The sequence below is a fragment of the Coffea arabica genome, chromosome 3e (assembly GCF_036785885.1).
Source record: "Coffea arabica cultivar ET-39 chromosome 3e, Coffea Arabica ET-39 HiFi, whole genome shotgun sequence".
Classification (NCBI taxonomy): Eukaryota; Viridiplantae; Streptophyta; class Magnoliopsida; order Gentianales; family Rubiaceae; genus Coffea; species Coffea arabica.
In genome coordinates, this window is record NC_092315.1 from 15,374,724 (window position 1) to 15,395,555 (window position 20,832).

A 20,832-nucleotide genomic window follows, 5' to 3' on the forward strand; every position below is an offset into this window, starting at 1 on the left:
TTCGTAATTCGACCCATCAATGGTCACATATATCAATGCAATTGAATGACATGAATCATGATGTGGATATGTAGCATGAAAATTTCATGTAATGTGATCAAAACATGCCTATTTCCAATTGGTTCACCTTAAATTTTATGAGATCAAACCATACCAAAGTTAGAGTGCAAATAAATCCAAACTTTATTTATGCATAAAATATTTTTAAATCCCTAATAACTAAAAACATCATAAGAGTATTCAAAATAACAAACTCCTACTAAAACTGTACATCATTTAATAATATGACACCCCTACGAGCAGTATACTCATGAAACATTTTGGGTGGCAATCCTTTAGTAAGCGGATCCGCAACCATGGAGTTTGTCCTGATATGCTCTATCGATAACTGTCCATTCTGCACTCTTTCTTTAACAACCAGGAACTTGATATCTATATGTTTAGATTTCGTCGAGCTCCTGTTATTGTTGGAATATAGGATTGCTGACTTATTGTCACAAAATAATTTAAGTGGTCTTTCAATACTATCTATTACACGTAATCCTATGACGAAATTTCACAGCCAAATTCCTTGATTGGATGCCTCATAACAAGCTATAAACTCTGCAGCCATAGTGGAAGATGCTATGAGGGACTGTTTAGCACTCTTTCAGGATATGACACCTCCAGCCAACAAGTACACATAGCCTGACGTTGATTTCATAGTATCTTGGCATCCAGCATAGTCGGAATCAGTATACCCAACGATCTCTAACTCATCTGACTTCCGATACTTGAGCATGTAATCTTTTATTTTCTGTAAATACCGTAAGACCCGTTTGATTGCTTTCCAATAATCTAATCCAGGATTACTCAAATATCTACCTAACATCCCAGTAATGTATGCAATATCCGGACGCGTACATATTTGAGCATACATTAGACTCCCTACTACTGATGCATAAGGAATCTTTTGCATCTCTTTTTCCTCAAAAATATTCTTGGGACACTGCTCAAGAGTAAATTTGTCTCCTTTAGTCACAGGGGTGTCACCTGGTTTACAATTTTGCATGCCATACCTTTTAAGGACCGTTTCGATAGAATTTTTTGTGATAGTCCTAAAATACCCCGACAGCGATCACGGTGTATCTGTATGCCTAACACAAAAGATGCATCACCAAGATCTTTCATCTCAAAATTCTTAGTTAGAAATTTCTTGGTTTCATGCAATAGACCAATATCGTTGGTGGCAAGTAAAATGTCATCAACATATAATACCAGAAAAATATATTTGCTCCCACAGAACTTATGGTATATGCAATCATCTACTAGATTCATCTCAAAACCAAATGAGATGATCACTTGATGAAATTTGAAATACCATTGTCGAGAAGCTTGTTTGAGCCCATAGATGAAGTTTTTAAGTTTGCAAACCATATTCTTTGGATCTCCGATACAAAGTTTTCTGGTTGCACCATATAAATCGTCTCATCAATGTTACCATTGAGAAACGCTGTCTTTACATCCATCTGATGTAACTCAAGATCAAAATGTGCCGCTAATGCCATGATAATTCTAAAAGAGTCCTTTGAAGAGACTGGAGAGAAGGTTTCTTTATAATCGATATATTCTTTTTGTGTAAATCGCTTGGCGACGAAACGAACTTTGCATCTTTCCACATTGCCTTTCGAATCTCTTTTCATTTTAAATATCCATTTACAACCAATGGGTTTTGCTCCTTCTGACAATGGGACAAGATCCCAACTGTCATTGTCCTTCATGAATTTAATCTCCTCATTCATGGCATCGATCCACTTTTGAGAATTTGAACTTTTCATGACTTGACGGAAGTTGATTGGATCATCTTCCATCAATCCAATGTCATCCTCATGTTCTTGGAGAAAAACAATGTAATCATCTGGCACTGCACTTCTCCTTTCTCTAATGGATCTTCTTAATGGCACTGGTTCTTGGAGAGGAAGAGTTTGTTCTTCTATAACAGTTTGTTCTTCGACATTGTTTTGATTTGTCATATCATGATCAAGTTCAGGAATAGGATCCTGAGCAAGAGCAATGACACCTGTGGAAATATTAATATATTCCTCTTTAAAGCCAATGTCCCTTATTGTATTTTCTCTCCCAAACTCGACATCCTCAAGAAATCGAGCATTTCCTGCCTAAAAAATTGACTTAGCTGTGGGATCATAAAACTTGTAACCTCTGGATTTTTCAGAGTATCCAATAAAATAACAGTTAATCATTCTTGAGTCCAGTTTCTTTTCATTAGGCCTATAAGGCCTTGCCTCAATTGGACATTCCCAAATATGTAGATGTTTTAAACTGGATTTTTTCCCAATCCAAAGTTCATCAGGGATTTTGATAGTTGTTTTAGTTGAAATTCTGTTAAGAATATATGCTGCAGTCTTAAGTATTTCTCCCCAGAGTGACTCAGGTAAGGTAAAATGACATATCATACTCCTTACCATGTATTTAAGCGTTCTATTTCGTCTTTCAGCTACACCATTCATAGTGGGTGAACCCGGCATAGTGTACTGTGGAACGATATCGTATTCCTCTAGGTATTTAACAAATGGTCCTGGACGTTGTTCACCTGAACTCGTCATATCTACTATAGTACTCACCACCACGGTCAGATCTGAAGCTTTTAATTCTTTTGTTGAGTTGATTCTCAACTTCGACCTTAAAATTTTTAAACACGTCCAGTGACTGTGACTTTTCAGAAATGAGATATATGTAACCATATCTTGAAAAATCGTCTATGAACGTTATAAAATATTGTTGACCGTTCCAAGTAGATATGGAAAATGGTCCACAAATATCCGTATGTATAAGTTCTAAGATGTCTGAAGACGGATTGGCTTCAAATCTCCTTTTATTGGTTTGTTTCCCCTTTATACAGTTAATGCAATTATCAAAATCTGTAAAATTTAAGGGGTCGAAAATTTCATTTGACACAAGTCTTTCTATTCTCCATTTGGAGATATGTCCCAATCTTTTGTGTCATAATGCAGCTGAATTCTTATTGACTAATTTTCTCTTTACTCCTCTAGTACTCAAATGCAGAGATTCATTAAATGAGACAATCGTATCAATTAAATATAGATTATCGTAATGCATTAAAGAACCAGAATCAACCAATTTTGAATCATGAAACAATTCAAATTTTTCATTTCCAAATGAACAAAAATAACCAAATTTGTCCAAAGCAGAAATAGAAATTAAATTCCATCTAAAAGACGGTACAACAAATGTCTCATTGAGATCCAAATAAAATTCGATCTTTAACAATAATCTAAAAACTCCAATTGCCTCAACTTGAACTGTTTTGCCATCGCCCACGTAGATATATCTTTCACTATCATTAGGCTTTCGGCAATTCAGGCAACCCTGCATAGACACACTGATGTGAGTTGTTGCACCAGAATCTAACCACCATGTGTGTCTAGGTACCGAAGTTAAATTAACCTCAAAACAAACCAAATTAAGAAGCATACCTTTCTTAGCAAGCCAAGCGTGATAGTTGGTACAATACTTCTTTTGATGCCCTTCAGCTCCACAGAAGAAACTACTACTCTTTCCCTGATCATTTGATTTCTATTGTTGTTTCTTTTGTGGCGCTGTACCTGCAGCTCCTTTTTCTTTCTTTCTCTTAAGTCCCTTGCATTTATCATTAGTGGTTGACACCAGATGGGCACTTTCTGTCTGCTCTTGTTTCAACCTTTCCTCTTCCTCTACACAGTGTGAGATGAGTTCATTTAGAGACCAAGTCTCATTTTGACAGTTATAACTCACCTTAAACTGGCTAAACTGTGTAGGAAGAGATATTAAAATCAAATGCACTAATAACTCTTCAGAGAGATTCAACTTAAGTGCATTTAATTTCGAAGCAAGATGAGACATCTCCATGATGTATTCTCTGATATTACCTTTACCACTATATTTCATTGAAACTAGGCGTGTCAAGAGCGTACTAATTTCAGCCTTTTCGTTCTTGACAAATCTTTTTTCAATGTCCTGAAGGAACTCTTTAGCGGTTGCAGTCGTTTCTGACATTATTTCCCTGAATACTTCTGGAACGGCCTTTTTAATGATCATCAGACACAAGCGATTTGATCTCTCCCACCTTTCATTATTTCTCTTTTCATCAGAGGTACTCTGATCTGTAAGAGGTAGGGGAGAATCAATCCTTAACGCAAGGTCGAGATCCATTATTCCAAGTACTATCAAGAGATTTTCTTTTTAGGACTTGAAGTTTGTGCCATTCAGCATAGGAATATTATTGATGTTGGAAGTAATATTTGTAAGATCATTTGCAACTGAACAGAAAATATAAAATAATTAAAACTATGCTCACATAAATCAAAATAATAATAATAAATCTGAATAATGGTAACCCCATCTCAAGATACCGATATTCCATTAATATTTTATCTTTGGACAAAATATTAATTTCTAAGTGATATCTTGGCGCAGTAATAAACATTGACAATAATAACGTGTCAAAAATAAATTTTCTTTTGGGCCAATTTATAATTCACATGTAAAAGCCGAATAATTATCACATGTTTATTACCACAAGTGCACATGTAATTTCATTAAATATTGACATTCCTTTGGGCCGATCAATATTCATAAAATTACTAGTACCCAACTAATTATATTTTAAAATAAATTAATTTTCATAATAAAGGTCACTTTGGTGGCATATTATTTCAATTAATTTATTTTAAAATATATATATCCATACCAATATTCAAATTTAAAATTATACAAATTAAACAAGAATTTTGATCAAAGTCAACTTTAGTCAACTGTGATCAAACCAATTAATTGGATCAAGACTTATTGGACCAAAAGGTTCATATCCATAATTTGACCCAATTTATTATTCAAGCCCAAAATTTTTTTTTTTTTTGAAATCCATAAGTACTTTATAAAACTACATATTTAATGGGCCACACATATGGATTTTATAGGGCTTAAATGTCCTATTTAACTTCATTAGGGTTCACTTTAATTAAAGAAACCCTAATTTACTTAACATATAAATATATGCAAATTCTCTTATACAAGGAAGCAAGCCAAAATAAAATACTAATTACGGTAAAACATGGCAAGTTGTGTACCCAAGATTTAAGACACAAATCACCATATCAATAATTTACTTAAGAGACTCTCGGCCATTTAAGGTTGAGCACATGAATCAACTACTGAATTGCATTATACTTTATCAATTTAATTATTAATAGTGGGGAAGAGGACGAACTACTTCCCGAAGCCAGAAAGCAAGTATCTTGTAAGTCCCACATAATCATCACTTGATTCATGTTTTAAGTAAACAAGTTGAAAACCGTATGAAGACTTGTGTCTCAAAAGCATTGAGTTGTTGGGAGAATTTGACCGAAGGCAAAAGCATCACAGTTCTGACCATGAATTTGACCGAAGACAAAAACACATGAATGGCATCAGACTAACAGTTCATGCCTATTGACTTACGCAAGCACTCATGAACATAAAAAACCGTATAAAAACTCATCCACCATGGGAGCAGAACCCACGGATTCCTTTTTTTTTTTTTTTTTATTGAATCAGAGGCCGAAGACAAAAGGCATGCAATTATAAAACCATCAGCAACCAAGGCTTGCAAATTACTAAATCAGCAGTGTAAATTTACTATAAATTACTAAATCCAAATTATTTCCTAATAATCAACCATAAGGGCTCTGATACCACTTGATAGGGTGGTTATCTTAATTTAGCCTTTGGTGAAAACCATCACCTATTAAACCCAAAATCTATATGGCGATTATTAAGAAATAAATTAATAGGAAAATAGCGGAAGCGTACCTGAATCCATATTGACAAACTAGATACTTGAATTCTTAGAGAATTTGAGGTGGCCTTTCAGGTCAACACGTATTTACCGATCCTTTGAGAGAGTCCTTTAGTTTCTCTCTGGTATCTTTCATGACGATGGGATATCAGGGAAGAGCTATTTTGTGGTATTAGGAAATACGACAACTAGAATGGTACATGTGACCTGGGACCATAACCCTATTTATAGGTAACATTCCTATTACCTTTTGGAGCCCTATTTCAGCCTTGAAATGGGAGCCCATAAGTCTCTACACATTAAGGACCCACATCCTATTAGATACATTAAACCCAAACTATATTTGATCACTTTAATTGGGTTTAACCTTAATTGACAATTTGCAATACATAATTATTCACATATAAGTCCAATGTTGGATTAAAGATCCAACAGTTTTAGCACAGGTTTTTGTCTTGTTTAACATAAGCACTATTTAAGATTGTGAAAACTTCAATTATGCTGGAAGATTGCTGTGCGCTCCAGTGGTGACTTTTTTTCGTAAGTATCATTTCCGATGTTGATGTTAATTTTTAGCTTTTCGAATCAAATTTGGCTATTTACTTTTCCGTTTTTATCTTGATACAAAAATCTCTATTTCTTATTCAATTACTGATTGAAGGATTTGCAGTACTCTCGATTTTCAAGTAAAAGGTTGCCGCTGAAGCTCAAGTGGATGCTCCCTTCTACTTAAACAAAATTTTGGCCTTTCTTTGTTTCTTCGTTCAGCTTTATCATTTTCCTTAAATAATTTTGGGTTTCTTCATTGTGTAGGTCTATGCAGCTGCTACTGTCTTTCTTGTACCATTTTTGGAGAGGAAGGGAAATTTCCTGAGGTGAACTTCAATTTCATTATTTTTGGGTTGTTTTCTTGCGTTGCGTAGGTAATTTCTTTTAACCATGTAATGCATCAAAATTCATAAAAACACAATAATTTAACAGAAATTTATGGAAAGTTTCATGGTTTTAAGCATCTTATACCTTGTTTCGCTTCCAATCTATATATATGGTAAATCACCCTTGCCGAAAGTCATAAAAGATTTCTTGTTTTGCGTTAAAATATTTGGCTATGGGTTCAACATCAATTTTAGTGATTTTGCATAAGTATACTACAGGTTGTAAACCTTTTTTGAACTCTATTTTTAATGTGGAGTTAATATCGAAGGCAGTGTAGTGGAGGTAGGTTTTGCATGTTTCGTTTAACAATTTGTATCCTTTCATGTACTAAGTGATCCTCCCATGCATGGCAGGTTCATTTAGATTCTGTAACAATTACTTATTAAGTTTTATTTATCCTCTTATATAGGTCATGCAAGCTGCACAACCTGTTAATGTGCCAGATTATAACTCCATAGACAGAAGCTTAGCTAAAAGGACATTACAGATGTAACTAACAAAGACTTCGTTCCAAATAAAGGTTTCATAATTTCTTCATGTTATGTCTATTGATAATCAAACAATTACAGCTCTTTGATATACAAAAAATTGGTTTGCTGTTTGTTTTTTTGTTTTTTTTTCGAAACATTGATATGTTTGGAAATGATTAGCATTGGCCTAACTTTCGACAATAAGAGAACACCCCCTCCCCCTTTTTAACACCAGTCATTGATATCTATTTTATTGTCTCTCTGCTATAAGTTTTTAGTATTCCATTTTGATGGCTGAACTTTTTTTAATCTGTAAAAAGATTGGAAATGATTCAGATAGGTTGTCTTCAATTGAGTCAAAAAGTGCATTGGTTGGGAATGAGCCAAAAAATGAAGGGTTATTGTCTGCTACATCCTCCTCACATGGCAAGCTGCTGAAGGTTCGAACTGATACTGCTAAGCTTTTTTTCTTGCAAAGCCTTTTCTTTAAGCTAACAGTATTGATTGCAGTTGTACTATATGTTTCAGATTGTAATGCAAAAATACATAAGGAGCTATCCAAATGACTAAAAGCCTTTTTAGTGATAGCCTCTGGAGGTATCTCTCTCTGAATATGATCAATTCGTATATCAATAGATAGCCTTCTGTTTTGCCTTGTTGCACATTTTGCCACCATTAATCTGTTGTTCTGTTTAGGACATAATTTACTCTCTTAATTTATTTTCAGAACTGGTGAATTGAGCTGCTTTTCATTTTGAGTTTGAATGAGAAACTTTGTTTTCATGCTTGTTTAAGTTACTTTAAGTATCCAGAAATGAGTGTGAGAATTACATACTTGTTATCATGTCTTTTCAGTATTGTCCAAAGTTCTATGTTTTGTCAAGTACATTAGCCAACAAATTTTTTTTTTCAGATTCAATATTAAATGTATGTCTCAACGAAAAGTTACTTAGATATTCCTATCAATTGACTTTCTTTTTGATTAATGTGCATGTTAGATTGAGTAGGCTTCTGATCTAATGCAATGCTTTGAAAACTAGCCTTTAAATCAAGGAACCTAAAATAACTAATATTTTTAACTCTAAACTTTCATTAACTTTGGTGCAAATCTGTTAAGCCTGTCTTTTTTCTTTTCTTATTAATAATGGTGCATTTGTGATTTGTTGTTCTGGAATTAGCAAGCTTCAAATATTTTGCAAGAGTTGATCAACATTAATAATGATGCAAAAGTTATATAAGCAATCCAAGATTAGGTCGAAGATGATAAGGCTATCTTTATTGAACAAACAGCAGTAAATTCTATTTGTGGAGTCTTTGATCACTTGTTTACTGCTCAAGTTGGCACTCCAAATGAGCAGCTTCTGCAATTCATCTCTGTCCTGTTCCTAAAACTTAGTAAGTGTGCAATTCTTTGATTCTTGCAAAGATGCAGTCTACTGAGTCTCATAGCTTGATAGGAATAAATTTATCAATGTCATAATTGAGAAGTAGCTTATAGTTAACAACTACAGGTGCTTGATAGCGTCTAACTGAGAACACTTATTTCTGCATGTTTCCCTGTCAGAATGGTTTTTTTTTATTGATTTTCTTTTTAATAATTTCATTTTGGATATTTTTGTATGACATCTACGTTGTTTACTCGTTCACTGAAAAGATTTGTATTAGAAGTGTACAATTTGATATCATCCTGAAATCCCCATGCGATTAGTTTTTTTGCCCATGTATCTCAGCAAAATAATTGAGATTGGACTGTATTCTTACAATTTATTTTTCTTGGCAGTTCTTATCATTTTCTAAATTTCTGTCTACAAGCATGCATCTAATTTCCCTGGGACTTAGAGTTGTTTCCGTATGTTTCTAAGCTTGACCCAGGGAACTTAGTAGTAGAGGAGGCAGCTGTAGGTGATGATGAGAAGAATGCCTCCGTTGTAGGTGCTCAGTCGGTGGCTGCAGTTGACGAGGCCAAAAAGGTGATTCAGACAAGGGACATTCAAGTGGAGGAGGCAACTGTTGGTGATGAAGGGAAGGATGCCTCTATACTAGGTGTCAAGTCTGTGGCTGCTGTTGGAGAGGCTGAAGAGGTCAAAGAAGTGGTTGAGACAGGGGAATTTGAAGTGGAGAACACAACTGTAGGTGATGCAGGGAAGGATGCATCTAACGTAACTATTTCTTCCCAACTTGATAGTGCCGAATCTGTTGCTGCAAGGAGCAATGATGTGGTGGTTGACGAAGCTGTGGCCATGGTTGGAGGAGAAAAGCCGCCTGCTTGGCCAGACAATTTGCAATCAAGCGCTAATGAATCAGTCACAGTTGAGCAAGATGCAGAAATGGTGGTGATACCCGTGAAATCTTCTGCAGTGGTGACAGGAGAGGAGAAAGAGGAGTTACCTGACGGTAAAGAAGTAATGGTAGATGAGATTGTGAAAATCGAGATTAAGGTGGACATGGAGATATCCACTTCGACTGCTGAGGTAACTGAAGGTGAAAAGATTATGGGTTCACATGGTTTACAATTGGATGATAATGAACCTCCAAATTCAGCTAAAGAAGAGGTGGATAAAGAGATAAGTATTAGTGAGGAGACAGGTATTGTAGGCAACGCAACAATGGATGACATAAAAAAAATGGAAGATAGTAAGAGTGGGGTGGTGGAGGAGGAAAGTCTTCTAGCCAATGCGGAGATGGATGAAAAGAAGCAAATGGCAGCACCTGAAAATTCTGTGCCAAATGATTTGGAGTTTGTTGGTCAACAGTCAGTGGTTACAGTTAGTATTGAGCAAAATAAGGAAAATATTCAAGAGGAGGGGATTCCAACTGCGGACACTGAAATGGAGAAGAAGATTGAAGCTGAAATGGTGACTACTAGGGTTAGTGATGTTGAGTCCAATGCTAAAATAGATGATTCAGTGTCTGTTCCACAAGATGAGGAAGATGAAGACATGGTTGCTGAGGAGGGATCTGCTCTGGCGGAGACGGAATTGGAAACTGAAACAGATGTTGGGGAGTCAAGCAAGGCTGCTGGAGAGAAGCGCAAGAGGGGGAAGAATTCTAAAAATTTGACTAATTCTAAAATTGGATGAAGAGCTCAAAAGCTAATGGATGAGGATGTTTGTTTCATTTGCTTTGATGGGGGAGACCTTGTGGTGTGTGACCGGCGGTAAGTATGCTGGCTTTTCAAATTGAATTCCATTCCACTTGAAATATATTTCAGAGGAGAGAATGTGAGGGTTGAAAATTTATTAACTAATGTGTTGAATATGATCCACATGCTTATTGTATCTACTTATATGCCTTCTTTGTAAATGATATTGATTCATTATTTTTTCAGGGGTTGCCCCAAGGCATATCATCCCCCTTGTGTTAATCGGGATGAGGCATTCTTCCGTGCAAAGGGCAAATGGAATTGTGGTAAGTGCATCTGTCTCTTCTGCAAACATGGTTAGATGCGGGGATGCAACAATATTCACACGTAACCTTAAATTTGTTTTGGAGGGTTCAGATGCATAAGTGCAGTGCTATTCTCTTTAGTTGTTTATATGTGATTTTTGCTACCTACTTTGTGAAATTTATGTGTTCTTAAGTAGTTTTGAAAGCTTTATTCGCCTATTGTACTCACTCTCGAGAGACTAATTTAACATGCGGACAACCTAAGATACTCTGAAAACTGAAGAACGTGACTTATTGACATGTCCAATGAGACTAACCTTTAATTGCTACAGGGTTTGAATGCCTCTTCTTACCTCAGTTGCGTGATAGTTTCTTTGCACCAACTGAAGCACTTTTGGAATATCAAGAATAGGAAAGAGAACCTCAGGAAATTGCAGAAATGACTTGACTGGTCATGTTAAAAGGGTTGGGGTTTGTATATCATACGAGACATGACATTTGAACATTATTCTTGATGAAGTTGAGATATCAGCATGCTCTTACAATTGACATTATTTACTATACATGTAGTTTGATAAAGGATGATTACTTGCTAACGTATACTCTGGGAAAATTGAGCCCTCCACTTCATGCTTTTATTTAATCGTTTTTCTATGCTGAAGTTTTTCATAAAATATGGTTGACTGATCTCTGCTTGCTCTTTCGTTTTTGGTTAGACATAGTCAATTTGACGTTGTTGTGTTATATTTATGCAGGTTTTGATAGCCTTTGACATGCACTCGTCCTTTTGTTGTATTTCAGGTTGGCATATTTGTAGCACTTGTCAAAAGAATGCCTATTACATGTGTCTTACCTGTCCTTTTGCCTTGTGCAAAGGATGTGTGAAAGATGCTGCTTTCTTGTGTGTCCGAGGAAATAAAGGCTTTTGTTAGACATGAATGAGGATTGTCAAGCCTTGTGCAAAGGATGTGTGAAAGATGCTGCTTTCTTGTGTGTCCGAGGAAATAAAGGCTTTTGTTAGACATGAATGAGGATTGTCAAGCTAATTGAAAGCGATGACAAAGACACTAACAATGTACTCTCTCTCTCTCGCTCCCCTTTCTTGACAGGTAGAATTACCTTTAATTTTGGTGGTGCAAGTACTAAGTAGAGTAATTTATATTCAATTAGGCCTTGGTCATACTCATTCTGATTGGTTTTCATTGTATATTGGTTGTAATAGTTATTTTAACTTTTCTCTTGATAGGTTTGCTGGTTTGTTCATATTTTAATAGCTTCTATCTTTTTGTTATCTTTGTGGGCGTGCTTGGACTAATGCTTTCTTTGACTTCTTTATGAGTTTTCACCATATGCATCTAATGATTATTTGGTTCTTTTAAAATCCATAATACCGGCTATTACCATTCAAGGAGAGAATGTGAATTGGGTTGCCAAAGGTTCTGGCTAATAAACCTCTTTTTCCCTTTAGAATGTAATTATTTGAACAACACTAATTTCATTCCTTTAACCCTTCAACGTCAATTCTGTTTTGACACTATTGCATCTTTAACAGATTAATGCTTGCTTTTCATGTCCGGTTTTCCAGGCAAAATTGGATTGTTTGGTTTAGGTCTTAAAAATTGTCTTGCTGTAAAATTGTGAATCTTTTGATTAAACTTTGCTCATGATATGGTGGGGCTATTTGGTGTCTCTTCTAGTGAATTTTATGGTGGGGTTAAGATCTGTTGCTAATGAAGAGGAATCTGCTGGTGCGGTTGTGAGAGGAGGTGGTGAAGACATTTCTTCACCAGGCAAGACTGAATGGGCATCAGAAGAACTTCTGGAATTTGTTGTGCACATGAAAAATGGTGATAAATCTGTTCAGGCTCTCCTGCTTGAATATATCAGACAACTTTTATGTAGCACTGCAGTGGCTTCAGCAATATATTTTGAATCAGCCATGCTGCTGTATATGTAAATGGTATACTTGGCTCTTTCTTTTGAACGACTACCAAACAATTCTTGTACAATACTCCAATGACTTTATTCTTTTGAATTATAGCATCGTATCAACCATTAAAAAATATCACAATAACAAATAGAATCTTATTAACAGGTCTAAAGTTCCCACGCCTTGCGTGGGAAGTCATTACCTAGTTATCCCAATGCATATTGAGTAGGCAAAAAGATACTATTTCAATTATTTAGGTGGCAACAAGATTTTTTTTTTTTTTTTTTTTTGCCCTTATCACTACATGTGATGTGATACTCATGTACAAGGACAAAACTAGGGGATTAGGGCTGAAGTTTTATAGAATTCAATTTTCCTCCCTTACAAAATTACATATTGTAAAATCAAATAATCTTCCTCCCGAAAAAACCTAAAGATATTTAGATTATACATTTAAATTTATGTATTTTAAAATTCGCCTCCTCGAGATATATTTTTTGGTATATGACACACGAGTCATGCATCATATACAAATGCACATGAATGGAAGAGCACGTCACAAACACATTACCACATAGAGATTCTCAATGCCCCTGCAAGTTTCTTTTAGATTAGAGCCATTTTAGCAGTCACCAATTACATTTAGGTACCATAAATATAAAAAATTAGTCTCATCAAAATAACATAAGAATAAAACACAAGGATGAGTGCCTTTTACTTTTTGATATTACAATTCTAATATAGAAATGGTACGTCAGAAATGCAGGTGAAAAATCTAGTGAAGTGCACAATAATAAGTGTATAGAGAATGAACTAGAGCTAGAAAAACAAAGGTACAATTTCATAAACCTTTCTTGAGGTTTCTGACAATTGCAGCCACCTCCCTTGACATTTATAAAATTACACTTATGTCCCTTGATGTTATTTTGCGAATGTTTCTTTATTCAAAAAGCTCCAATCTCAACCTAATACATTATATTCAATTCCAAGGTCATTTAAATGAACTTCTTGCTTAGTTTTATAAATAGCTGACCAGTAGGGATGCATTTGTTAAAAACAGTTTCTTTACAACTTACTTAGCAAAGGGCGAAAAAATGAAGTCCGAGCATTAAAAATTAATGCCTTGAAACATGACCTAAATTTTTTTTCCAAAGAACTACCTTAAAATTTTTTTACTTAGGAAGTAACAATAATATTTGATTTGTTTTATAATTTAATTTGTTTTGTAAACCAAATAGAGGCAATATAGAATATTCATAAGACTTTTTGTTCTTATATTACGATTTGTTAACAAACATACTTTCTAGGGGATGTGTATGTAATTTTTCAAACTTCAAGGAAGGTAATTGCAATCAATACAAACCTCAGGGGAGGTTTTTGAAATTATCCCCAAAAACAATATACATTAGTTCCTAAAGTTGTAAAATTAGAAATCTAAATTTAATAAATTCACTTAAACTTTAATTAACTTGAAAAACCTGAATTCATTCATCAAAGCATGCATGAACATCATACAAGAAGGCCAAGAATTCAAAAGAAAAATTCTGTCAGTTTTCACAAAATTTGGGGCCTTAACATGATTATGACAAAATTAGGGGGCCAAACAGCAAATATACTTTTTTTTGGGGCTTCGATGAAAGAAATCGGCAAGCAATTATCATGAATAAATGCAAAAGATATCGAAGGCTCCATGTTGAACCAAAAATGGAGGAAAGCAAGCAAGAAAGAAAAAAACAAATAAGAGACTAGGATTTTCATTTTTTAACTCAACTCCGAACATCAACAAAGCTAGACATTTGGACTGAGTCTTCTGATCCAAACGAAACTACCTAAATAACTCTATTAGAATGCATGTAAGCAGGAATGAAATAAACAAGTAAGTCCAACTCAAGATTAAAGCAACCCAAATAAACTTATATTCTACAACCCAAACTTCAACCCATGAGTAAACCCCCTAACAAGACCATATAGAGATACAAACAAGACTATGCAAAACCACAACCAAGCCCAATATAAAGTATTAATTCAGCCCATATCGTAACCTAAAAGCCCAACTCAACTAATCCAATAACTTCATTTATATCACATATGACATAAAAATAAAAAGAAAGAAGAAGTAAAAAAAAGAAACTGGAAAAGAAGCACGCAACAAGGTTGGCAAAAGGGAAAAGAAAAGACAAAGGCATTAGTTTAGGAGAACAAGGAAGAAAAAGTCAACCCAGGTCAAATTATTTCAAAAACTCATAGCAAGGCCACCAAGGCACCAACTATGCGCCAACTCTAACCAAGAAGAACAAACTCTGGGGCAAAAAAAGAAAAGAGAGAAAAAGGAAACAAAGGGAAAACCACACAAAGCATCAAAACTTTTCAACTGATAACCCAAAGGATGGAAGAACTCCGATGACTCATCTCTTCATGAAAATAAATTAAAACACAGGAATACAAAGGAAACTTCTAACTCATGCATCCTTGCCATAAACCAACGAAAAGCAAAGAAAGTTAGATTAGCAAGTTCATAGGGTAATGAAAAGAGATTCACGCTGAGATTCCTAAGCTTCACATAACTCAACGAAAAAAATTGCAGAAAACTCATGTCCTACATCTTTACTGGTCGAAAATGGCAAGACTCATGTAAAATTTTAGGACAAAACATCCCAAAAAATAAATCACTATTGTCAATCAAGAATGGGAGAAAATTTTAAGAAATTAGTCAAATATGATATAAAATGAAAAGAGTTGATCAAGTAAGGTTATCTACAACTCCTCTAAGGGTTTTAAGTTGGACTAGACATCGGTGGATGGCCGAAATTCAAGATTTGTGGAATTCTTCTCTGAACTTCGGATTTCAAAAGCTGAGAAATGGGTGATTTGAACAAGAATTTTCGCAACTTTAGAGTGGTTTCCCTCAGAAACCTTCAACAGAACAGTTACTTCCCGATGACTTGGGAAAGTGCAGCAAAAAGAATGTCCCTAAAACGATGAATCATGAAAGAGATATTCGGGCTTGAACAGGGCCGGTTCGTCAGCCCTGTTTTCTCTTGTTTTTCCAGCAAATTTTCTCTCTCTCTCTCTCTCTCTGATCCTTCCCCAAACCACTCTTGTGTGGCTGATGAACGCACCAAACCTCACCCTTAAATTCTACAACGCAGCCGCTATTCAGTTAGTTGCAAGAAAGAGAAACAAAATTCATAAAAATCAAAAAAACCCGTGACTTGCTTGGACATGAGGATCCACTAACTTTCAGATTTAAAATAACTCTTTTTTTCATCACAACAAATCGCTGCAAATATGCTAACATATACACACATATTTGCCCCTTTTTTAATTCTATATTCATTCAGGCATTTTACCAAACATGAGCAAGCCATGATATGGATTGTTGCTTTTGTTTGCCAAATTAACATCAAAAGCCATGAATTCAAGAAAACAACTCAAACACTCATTTATCAGGCTCCAAGCTTCATCCAAATACGCATAAATATCAAGTGAAAAGAAAACCAGATGATGCCTGCCATTCATATTAGAAATTGAAAAGAGACAGAGAAGAATTTTACAATCCTTTCTTGATGAGTTGGATGAGCTCGATGGCGGCAATAGCTCCTTCAGCAACAACTTTCTTCCTCAACTCCCTTGGGTCTTCTTCTTTTTTGTTTGTTTCGTCTGTGAGCCAAGAGAGAAGGAGAGAATGGAGTGAGGTGTGTTTTTTATGGCGTGCAAGGGTGTGTATCCTTGGGAGAGAGAGAGACGTGAGAGAGTTGTGTGATGATGAATTTTGTACGAAAAAGAAGAAGAGAAGGATGGGAGGTGAAGTGTAGCGTTAGGTTAATATATATTTTTTTTTTCAACACCGTAGGTATCCGAATCTACACCCGACTAATCTCACATCGCTTCAGCAGAGCAGGCCCAACCGATGCTGAAGAATTTAACAGCTAGGTTGCTGCCCGGAATCGAACCCAGATGGAATTCACCTAATAAGGCTACTTTCACCAGTAGACCAACCCAGCGCGGGCTGGTTAATAATTAAGTAGTCTAAAAAAAAAAGAAAGTATGAGGTATGTTGATATAATTTTTTAAAAAAAAGGAAAAGTAAATGCCAAGATTTTTTTCTTTTCATTTTCACTATTTTTTTCCTTTTTTAGATAAACCTACAAAAATAATAAAAATATACATTAGAAAGCGTAAAAATAAATGATCCATAAATAAATAAAAATTTCAAAAAAAATATTAAAAAATAGTAAAAGGTTGGTGTTTATAAATGCATTAACGGCTACCAAATAATTTTTTTTTAAAAAAAGGAAAAGTAAATGCCAAGATTTTTTTCTTTTCATTTTCACTATTTTTTTTCCTTTTTTAGATAAACCTACAAAAATAATAAAAATATACATTAGAAAGCGTAAAAATAAATGATCCATAAATAAATAAAAATTTCAAAAAAAATATTAAAAAATAGTAAAAGGTTGGTGTTTATAAATGCATTAACGGCTACCAACTTAATTATGTCAATTTTGCTACTGTCTTGGACTATATTCAAGAAGAATCTGAAATTACTCGACTATATCACTTTCAAACAACAAAAAAATAGTAACAATAATATGCTTTTGCCAAAATCATTAGCGGCTGTCAACTTTATGTCACTTTTGCTTCTGTCTTGGATTTATATTCATGAAGAATCCGGTTATAACTCACGGGAATTTTTTTTTTTTTTTTCAATTTTTGTAGCACAGGAGGAGTGAGAATGGGGATTCGGACCGCAACGGATCTTCTGTCTCATATTTTATGCCATTCTTTGTCCCATTTTTTATTATATTGTTATTTCTCCTACATAAATATCATGTTTTAGTTCTTTTTTATTTTCTTAAAATTCAATAACTATTAATTGAGTGAAAAATAAATACAGCAGTTTCAAAAAAGCAATATATAATGAAAATTTAAAAATATAGCAGAAAATTCATAAAAAATCTCATTTTTTATCCATTTTAATTTTTTGAGTTTGTTAAATTTTATGTATTACTCAATTAATAGTTATTGGATCTTAAGGAAACAAAAATGAACTAAAACATGATATTTATGTAGGAGAAATAACAATATAATAAAAAGTGGGACAGAAGATCCGTTGCGCGTTTGGACCCAAGATACTTATGTTATTGGGTTTCAATCTTGTCTATTAAACTATGGCATCCTCAACACAGGAATCATGCTTATACCGACATAAATCATTAACCACACGGAACAAAATTTAGTTTCAAATTTTGCAAGGACAACCAATTTATGTGATGGGCCACATTCACGGGAATGACACTTTATGTTGAAGATGATTTTTCACGCTAGCCTAGCTTCTTTCTTCCAGCTAGCAGCTTTTGCAAGAGCAACAAACCATGGGATGTATTTCTTGTTCGTCTAATATTTATCAGTGCTGAAGTACTGCATATCTTGCTCAATTTTTTGGATAAATGAGCATTTCCTTACGATTAGAGAAGCAATTAACTATCACCCTTCTATTATAAAGTTAGACAAGCAATTAATAATGAATTACTACTACTCGAAATAACCTTTGTCTTTGTATTCTCATTGCTTCTCTGTTCACTGAAAGCCGTGGGGAAGAAGCATCTTTGAGAGAAAGAAGCAAGAGATTTGTTACAAGCACTTTTAAGCAAAGTTAGCATTATTACCAAATGCTTTGCTCCAATCATCCCAATATAGAGGAACCGTAGCCTTTTGATCACGTCATAATGTCACCAATCTAAATGTAATAAAACATTTCAATTAAGCCAAATTGGTAGGTGAGAAAGTAAAGATTACTCATGAAAAATTGATGATGCTTACTTGAACAAAAGTAACACCACAATTCTTGAAGCTTTCAACAAGTTTTCCCTCAAAGAGGATCAGAAACTTGGTCAGCTTTGACTATTGCCTTAACTATAAACTTGTCAATGTATCTTGTTTCTACAATGATGAAAATCTTGCTTTGTTCTGCCGTTCTTGAAAATTTTGAGATACCAAAAATAGAAGGGGCATGAAGAGTCTTGCCATTCTTTCCAATGTTGCTTTGAGCCTGTTATCTGAATCATGATCTCGTCACCTGGATCAAGGAAGGAGTTTACACAAGAAACCTCAGCAGATATATTAGCTCCAAACACAACATCTTTTGTGAACATTTAAAAGCATCCATGGCATCATAACGACAAGAGAATTTTGAAACAGCAAAGCCTCGATTGTACCATTACTATTACTGTCATCAACAAATGTAGGGTCCGCAACACCATACTGCTTTACCTTATTTACTTTTTTTTTTTGTATAAGTGGGAGGGTTCAAACTTGGGGCCTCTCACTCACACTCCTTCCCCGAATTGTCCAAACCATCCCTTCTTCTTTCATTGTCCTTATCTACTTACATCTTCCTTTGTCCATGTTTTGCAGATATTAACTAGAAACAAATTAAGTATCACTATCTTGACTTGGGTAATACTACATTGTTTTCCATGCATCTGGAATTTGGGGCTGCTAAAGATATGAATTAAATTCAGTTTTTATCATAACAACTAAATCAGAAAAAAAAAATTTCATTTTTGACTTATGAACAAAGCTTGTTTAGCTTGTTCCACATTTACAAAACTAAGATATGTGAATCCATTATTTTACTTAGTTTCAGGATTCATCATTAGCTTGACTTTAATAAACTCATCAACTTCATTGAAGATTTTTCTCTGCTCAGGCTCAGTATCATATTTGTTCAGGCCCACAAACATCTACTAACGATTGAAACTACCTTCAATTACAAAGAACAAGTAGTTGCAGACAACTCAACGTGCAAAATAATTACAAGATCAAGTAGCACGTATCTTGTTTAAAAGATTTCCATTGAAGCCTATTTTGGACGAAGACTTCAATTTATTTGACAAACATACCTAATGAAAATTATGAAAAATAACAACTTTTATCAATCAACTTTAGTTTGATTCCTAAATTCATCATAGATCCAAATTTCAGAATAGGAACCAAGTAATAGATCTAATATTCAAAAAAGGAAGTGATAGAGTGTAATTTATAGTATATTTTGATGTATAAGGTGCTAGTTAACTACGCTATTTGAGTTTTATATTGAGTAGAAACTACTTAATTTTACTCTTACATTGTTCTAATAGGTGAATAGTTCAACTGGATAGAAAATGGACTAAAAACATAGCGCAAAAAAGCAACGGAAGAAGAAAACATAAAGAGTAAGAAGGGATTTGACCAGATTGACATGTTTCAATATTTTGTCAATAACTTGAGTTACCAAAATCAGATTGAGATGATTCTTAATTGATTCGGAAGCTAAGAGGGTTCTCTACAACTTTTATCAAGACATTAAAGTTTGGTTCTCATGTTTTCATACCCAAAAGTCCAAATTACTAAAGTATAGTTTTGTTGTGATGCTCTTCTGACCAGTTTTTAGTACTTTGGGCATATCTCAATGTCCATACCCCTAAATGACATTAATCTTGTGGCATTGAAAATCTAATTCAAAGGGATATAACTTTCATATTTTGACCAAGAGATGATTTAGCCTTGTTAATAGAGTTTTTTGACTTCAAAATGGATCTCCACATGGATCCCAAGAGGTCTGTCTAATATTGATTTCGGTCTTCTCGTTGGTGTTTCTCTAGTCCCAATTCCAGCACCAGGGTTAAGGCTGGAGTTCATCAGAAAAATGAACGAAATTGTGATTTTTAGCTCCAATAAGCCCGATCCTACCCTGTTTGGGATAATACTTTAAGAAACTATAAATATGATGTTTTTAGGGAGAAAACACTTGCATATAAACATTAGTTCTAAGATTTTTCTTTGAGATTCAAGAATCAAAGTTAGAGATCAAGGTGCAGGATTTAGCGTTTCTTCAACTAGGAAGTTCTACATGCTCTTTATTCTAAGTCTTCTATTTTTCAATATTGAAGTATTGCCTACTCTTACAAATATGATGAACTAATTTATATTTAGCATTACGGTTTTATGATGGAGGTTTGATTATTTATCTTAGTTAATTTCTTAATTTTTGCCTTGATTTATTTATTCTGATTTAATTACATATTTGTGATTGGCCACCATAGACATGCTTTTTGGATTGCATTGAACTGAGAAGCGATATACAACCGTGCTCTACATAAATAAACATACCTAACCTAATCATGAAAATAGATTAGAGTATGTAAGATGAAACTATATCACCTGTGATCTTAAAGAGTTTAATTAAATGCATATGATATCGAGAGAGACGTAAGATTTAATTAGGCAAAACT

At 34.4% G+C, this 20,832-nt stretch overlaps 1 protein-coding gene and 1 pseudogene across 1 annotated transcript; one reads left to right on the forward strand and one right to left on the reverse strand.

Annotated features, from left to right (window-relative positions):
* Positions 1 to 3,594: 3,594 nt before the first annotated feature.
* On the reverse strand, positions 3,595 to 4,209 carry LOC113737422 (uncharacterized). Its single transcript, XM_027264655.2, has one exon. The coding sequence runs from the start codon at positions 4,207 to 4,209 to the stop codon at positions 3,595 to 3,597; it is 615 nt and encodes a 204-aa protein (XP_027120456.2).
* Positions 4,210 to 7,497: 3,288 nt separating this feature from the next.
* On the forward strand, positions 7,498 to 12,618 carry LOC113737420 (uncharacterized; annotated as a pseudogene).
* Positions 12,619 to 20,832: the final 8,214 nt, after the last annotated feature.